The 5680-nt window shown below is 41.6% G+C and overlaps 1 protein-coding gene across 1 annotated transcript; it reads right to left on the reverse strand.

The window, feature by feature from the left end:
- Window positions 1–75: 75 nt before the first annotated feature.
- LOC141562382 (E3 ubiquitin-protein ligase TRIM58-like) lies at window positions 76–1417 on the reverse strand. The gene is made up of 2 exons (XM_074302422.1): window positions 236–1417; window positions 76–96 (listed from the first exon to the last, which is right to left on the reverse strand). The coding sequence occupies exons 1-2, from the start codon at window positions 1415–1417 to the stop codon at window positions 76–78; spliced, it is 1203 nt and encodes a 400-aa protein (XP_074158523.1).
- Between the last annotated feature and the right edge of the window lie 4263 nt (window positions 1418–5680).

A 5680-nucleotide genomic window follows, 5' to 3' on the forward strand; every position in this document is an offset into this window, starting at 1 on the left:
GAATTCCTCCTTATTTGAATGCTCAGAGAGACGAATAGCAGCAAGAACAAAGATGAGAATCCAGTGCACAGAGAGTCATGGGAGCAGGCTTTGTTCCTGGAAGTGGGGGGCCAGGAGAAAACATGGGTCTAACAGGGGCTACAAAGGAAATATCAGGTAACTGATAAATAAGAGAACTCTGCAGAACATTGTAAAAGGCCAGAATGCCAGTACGGTATTCTAGGTAGAGTCCTACCCTGGGAATAGGGCTTTTCAGTCTGTGGTCCAGCGATCCAGGGTAGGATTGCAAAAAGTAATCCTCTTCCTTCCTGACACATCTCAGAAAGAACACAGAGGGACAATGGGTCTTGCTGCCACCACTTTGTCTCTTCAAGCAGGGGGTGTGGATCCCCAGCATCCACTGAGGCAGCTGTGTCACATCCACCTCCCAGTATTGTCTCCCTGAGCTGAAGGCCTGCTCAGCAAGGACCATGTGAAGATGCCCGTCATCACCAGGGTGGGTGTCCACCGGCCAGCCTTCTCCAGCTCTTACACTCCTCAGATCCTCAGCCACAATCAGGCAAGGACTGGCTGATGCAGGATCTAACCTGATGTGCACTCTGAAGCGGTTGAGCATCTCTATCATGCCAGGGACGGGACACACTCTGAGCTCCGGGATGAGCGCCTTGGCCCTTTGGGACAACACTGACTCGCTCCTTTCCAGCAACTGCTTGACATCCCGGAGCAGATCCACATTGGCTTGGCCCTCTGCTTCCTGGAGATCTAGCATGAGGTCCTGAAGGGTTCTCATTTGCTGGGAAAGTCTGTCCTTCTCACTTCTTTCTTCTTCCTCAATCCTAGCAAAAGGGCATTCCTTGAATAAGTGCAGGTTGTACATTTTGTAGTATTCTTCTGTAATCATCTTGTGCCAGTTCACAAGAGGTCTGGGACTAGCAAGAAGTTTCTTTGCTTCCTCAAAGTGCTTCTCCAAGCAACTTTGAAGGTGCTGCAGCTTCTTCCTGACATTGGGAGCAGCTTCTTCTACAGGACAGTGCCTGTGAGCCCCGTGCTCTGGGGTTTGGCAACATCTGACACAGAGCAATGTCTGGTCGTCTTCACAGAAGAACTCCAAGACTTGCTGGTGAGTGGCACAGCGCCTCTGTCCTTCAGCACTCTGCAACAGCTGGGAGCTGAGCTGTTTCCCCAGTTCAGTCAGCTCTAGCAGGCGCCCATTGATACATAAAGGTGATTCTCTGACCTGAGACACTTGCCTGCATTCAGGGCAAGAGAAAGCTGTAGCTGCTGAGCTTGGGAGACATGCTCGGCAAAAGCTGTGCCCACACCCGATGGTGACTGGCTCACAGAAGTACTTCCAACAGATGGGACACGTGATCTGGCTCTGCAATTGTTGCAGCATTTCCACAGCAGCAGCAGCCATTCTCCTCTCTCCACTTGCTTCTGTTCTGCAGCAGCTGAGATGAAGAGCCTTCACTTCTATTCAAAGCAGTGCTTCTGAGCAGAAGAAGGCTCTCCTTTTATAGCAGGTAGCCCACCCCTCTAGAGCCTCCCTGGCAAGGTGTGAATTCCCCTGTCCCAGAATTCTGAAGTTCTACTTGTTAACTCTTCCCAGTTGACAGAGCCCTGAGGACCTCAGAGTTCACACTTTTAGTTGACTCCTTTGTATGGATGGATTTCACCATCATGATGGTTCCCCTATCTTTTAGGAAGAAGACTCTGAAAACAGGGAGCTTCAGATCAATGAATTTTACAATCTGATTTGTGCAGGAGCCCCATGTAAACACCAGGATCCATAAGTACCTTCTCTCCTTTACCCTGCCATACCCAATCACTTCCAAGTCTCTCCAAGAATCCTCTGCATCTCTCCCTTCAGTCCAGTTATGGAGAATCACAGAATGTGAGATGAGAAATCCTCCGCCATGGTCATTTAGTGCAAGGAACCCATGCTCATGATTAGGGCCATCTCTGTGATCCAAGAAATGGCTCCCCATGGCTAAAATACACTGTCAAATCAATATAATGGAAGCCAAAATACAAACAAGGATCAAGAGGAAAAGAGTAGAACAGTTCTTTAATGTTCTTAATCAGTATATCCAAGTGCAAATTTTTGGAAAGAGTTGTCTACTTCATGAAGTTGTCTGTTTCTGGAAAGCATTTCTTCATAGGAATTCTTCCCTAGGGGACTGTCTTTGAGCATCATCCCAAAACTGTCCAGTTTGATCTAATTAACTCTGAAATATATCTAGGCAAATCAGCCATACAGTATCCTTAGGGCCTTATTTTTAGGACAGATTTGCAGACACATTTATACCGATAGATCTGGTTTTCCAGATGCCAAGAGACTTTATTGCTGAATAAATCTTCTAGAAATAAATCCTTGTAGAAATTTAAAAGGATCTTAAGAAAATCTAATCACGTTGACTGTTCTGCCACCTGAAAGATAAAATTACTAATGTAAACAAAGGTTGGATCTTCTAAGTATATTGATTTCTTAAGCAACAAGCTTAAGCCTCAATCTCCAAAACATGAGAAGATAGACTTTCATAAATTAAAAGCAATTAATCAAATAAAAATCAATTAATTAAGAAAAGAATTCAATATTAGGTGATCAGATTTCTAATGTAAGGACAGATTAGGGCCTGTCCAAGTTGTAAGGATGAGAGAAAGCAATGCAATTCCCTTAATTCATATGAAGAGGTGTCCTACTCCCAAATATCTATATTTAATCAAAGAACATGGAAAGAATAACTGATTCATCAGTAAGTTTCAGGTTTCAGATAAGATATATGGGTTGTTTGAGGTATGCAATTGTGAGAAATCTCCCTTCATCAATCTTTGGATCTAACTAGGGTTCTGGGCAGCATAGTCTAGGTTCTTACTTAAAGGTCTCTAAACTGCAAGTAGGCATAGTCCTGTTTCCTGGTTTGACAATAGGATAAACAATATTATGGAAATTTAAACATTTCACAAGCCTTTTTGACAGTAAAAAAAAAAAATGATATCGTTCATTTTCAACCATTCTTCTATGGGCAGTAAGGGGTTCATGAAGAATATTCTTTATTTATTTGATTACACTTGGAAAGAGCTTTTAGCCATGCCCCTGATCTCTTTCTCAGGCATTTCCTTTTTTACTCTAATCAGCCCCCGTAAAATATCTGCAAATGAGTAAATGACTTCCTGACTTCTTAACCAACAGTTACTTTTCTAGTCTTTGGAATTCTTAGACTGCCTCATTTCTTCTGACCTTCCTCTTCCAGCATATAGATAAATTCTGGTAGTCAGTTAGGGGAGTGATATAATTAGCTAGTGATATAGCAATAAATACCTATAGACCTTGACCTCTCCAATTTCTCTCTCTCCCCTTCAATTAATCCCACAGAGAAGAAAGAATTACCCTGAGCAGGGATGAAGGGACTTTTTTCAAAAAGAAGAGAGTTTTCTAAGGTTATATGGATGGTATATAGTAGGCATTGGGTGTACCTTAATGACTTATATTCTGACTGCAACTTTCTTTCCCCTGGGATTACTAAATCCTGAGGTGTGGCTTATGTTGTACATATTTTTGGAAGGAGGAACATGATGACTGAATCCTCACTTTTATATTCTATCTGGCACCTAAGAAATCTCTCTTGAGTATTGCTTTCATTTGGTTTTCATCCTTCATAACCGAATAAAAATTGGTTTTTAAAAGCCCTTTGGTGTGTCAAACATTGTGGTCAGATGCTCTATTGATTCCAACTCACAAGTAGCACAACATTTGTGTTCATGCAGGCTCTGCTTATTGCTCAGAATAAAACTTCAGCCTAATGAAGCTCCATGAGTGCTCCATCAGAAGCCTGATTAAATAATGCATAGAAACAGAATACAAGACAGAGAAGTTGATGAATCTCCCTGAGTTTTATTGTTCCCCTTTCATTCTTTATTCACTTACCCGTTGGAGTTCGATCTCAACATTGCATCTGGACCTGGCACAAGGTTCTACTTTATGAAATATTAGACAAATAGTCATTCTCTATCATTCTCAGAGCCCAGTAAACAGAAATACTGAAGACTACACTTTCAACAGGAAGGTTTTGTTCGTGTCCTAGAACTGGTATGAAAAAAAGCTTAGATTCATGGTCAAAGGGACTATCCCCATTTCAATACCCAAAGCTTGGCATGAGAAATCAAGTGAGATTTTTCCCGGGGAGTTTGTCAAAATTCAGGTAACACACCATGGCCAGCAAATGACAAAGAAAAAGTTTAGAAACTTAGGAATTATATTACAGCAATACATATTACATGTTTAAGACCGCCTTTGGCAAAGGTAAGGCAACCCTGATTGGTACCTAGTTTGACTTTCAGATACAGATAATGAAGCCATACTGTCAATTTAGGGATGTTTATTACTTTATAGGCTTCCTTTGTAAGGTTCTCTTGGTTCAGTTTTCTTGGGGTCTCTGGCAGCAGCCTTTGTTTCAGTTCAGTAATCACCAGAAGAGTAGCCAAGAGTTAAAGTCCAAATCTTTTATTTCCTCTTTGCCTGATGCTGGGCAGCTTTCTGAAGAGCCTTTCAGTGTGGCCTTGCTTTTATTGGGGAAAGTGCAGGAGGCCAGGCCAGCCACCAGGAAATTGGAGTTTAACTTGAATTTGTCCCCTTGGTTCTGAGAGCTTCTAGTGTGCTTGTCCTCAGTGGTTCTCAGTTCCTACTTATATGCTCTACACTGAGTATAAACCAATCGTTTTATCACTATCATTTTTCCTAGGAAGTATTTCATATTTTCTTCTATTTTTTTTTTTTTTTTGTTTCACTGATTCTTGAAGTCTTGAGTGATTCACTTCCATTTGTTCACTAAATACACTAAAAATTAGAGTATTCTTTTCTTCAGTTATTTTTTTACCTCCTTTTGCAATTGGACAATTAAATTTTTTTGTTCATTGCATTCTTTTTTTCATTTTTTCTATTCCTTCTTGCAATGGTCTCATTTCATTTCACCATTTTTCTTCTAATTCTCTTTTAAGATCCTTTATGCTATCTTCAAAGAAAGTTTTGTGAAATGGCAATCAGCTTGTATCTCTCTTTAGGGCTTCTTCTGGACTTGCTTTGCCTTTAGGAACCTCAGGATTTGAGGGCTGTTTTTCTCTCTCCATAAAAGCTGTCTAGGTTTGAGTTCTTTTTTGTTTTTTATTCACTGTTTTAAAGGCTTGAGGTGCTTTCAATGCAAGGGAGGGACAGCTGCCCTGGGGCAGTTCTGCTGATTGATTTCCAGTAACGGAACTATTTGTTTTTTATAAAAGGCAAATCTGCCAAACCATCTGGTAGCAACCAGGACAGAGTGGCCTAAGGAGGCTCACACAAGATCCCCAGGTTCTTGGAAGCTACAACACTTTGACTCTCCACTCCAGCTTCTTGCCCTGGTCTCCCTATACTATGCTCTGGGCTTGGCAGACTCTCCCCCTGCCAGATTGAAACAGACCTGTTCTGAAATTCTTCCAAGGTATCTTCTTCTTCTAGAAATGTGTTGTACTACAAATATTTGTGGATTCTTTGACTTCAAAACCAGTTTAGAGGCTTCATCTGGGGTAGGTTTGAGAGAAGGTTAGAGGAGGTTACAGAGAATTGTGTCTGCTCTCCTCCATCTTAGCTCCACCCCCTACCATATCCTTTCCACAAAACTGGAATCCTTCCTTCTTTTTTTACAAG

Source organism: Sminthopsis crassicaudata, chromosome 3, assembly GCF_048593235.1.
Source record: "Sminthopsis crassicaudata isolate SCR6 chromosome 3, ASM4859323v1, whole genome shotgun sequence".
Lineage (NCBI taxonomy): Eukaryota > Metazoa > Chordata > Mammalia > Dasyuromorphia > Dasyuridae > Sminthopsis > Sminthopsis crassicaudata.

Bases quoted from the DNA above. Each gene is read 5' to 3' on its own strand.
- LOC141562382 (XM_074302422.1), bottom strand. From the start codon at position 1,417: ATGGCTGCTGCTGCTGTGGAAATGCTGCAACAATTGCAGAGCCAGATC. The intron at 97-235 runs GTAGGACTCTAC...CCCCACTTCCAG, and splicing joins TGAAAAGCCCTATTCCCAGG to GAACAAAGCCTGCTCCCATG.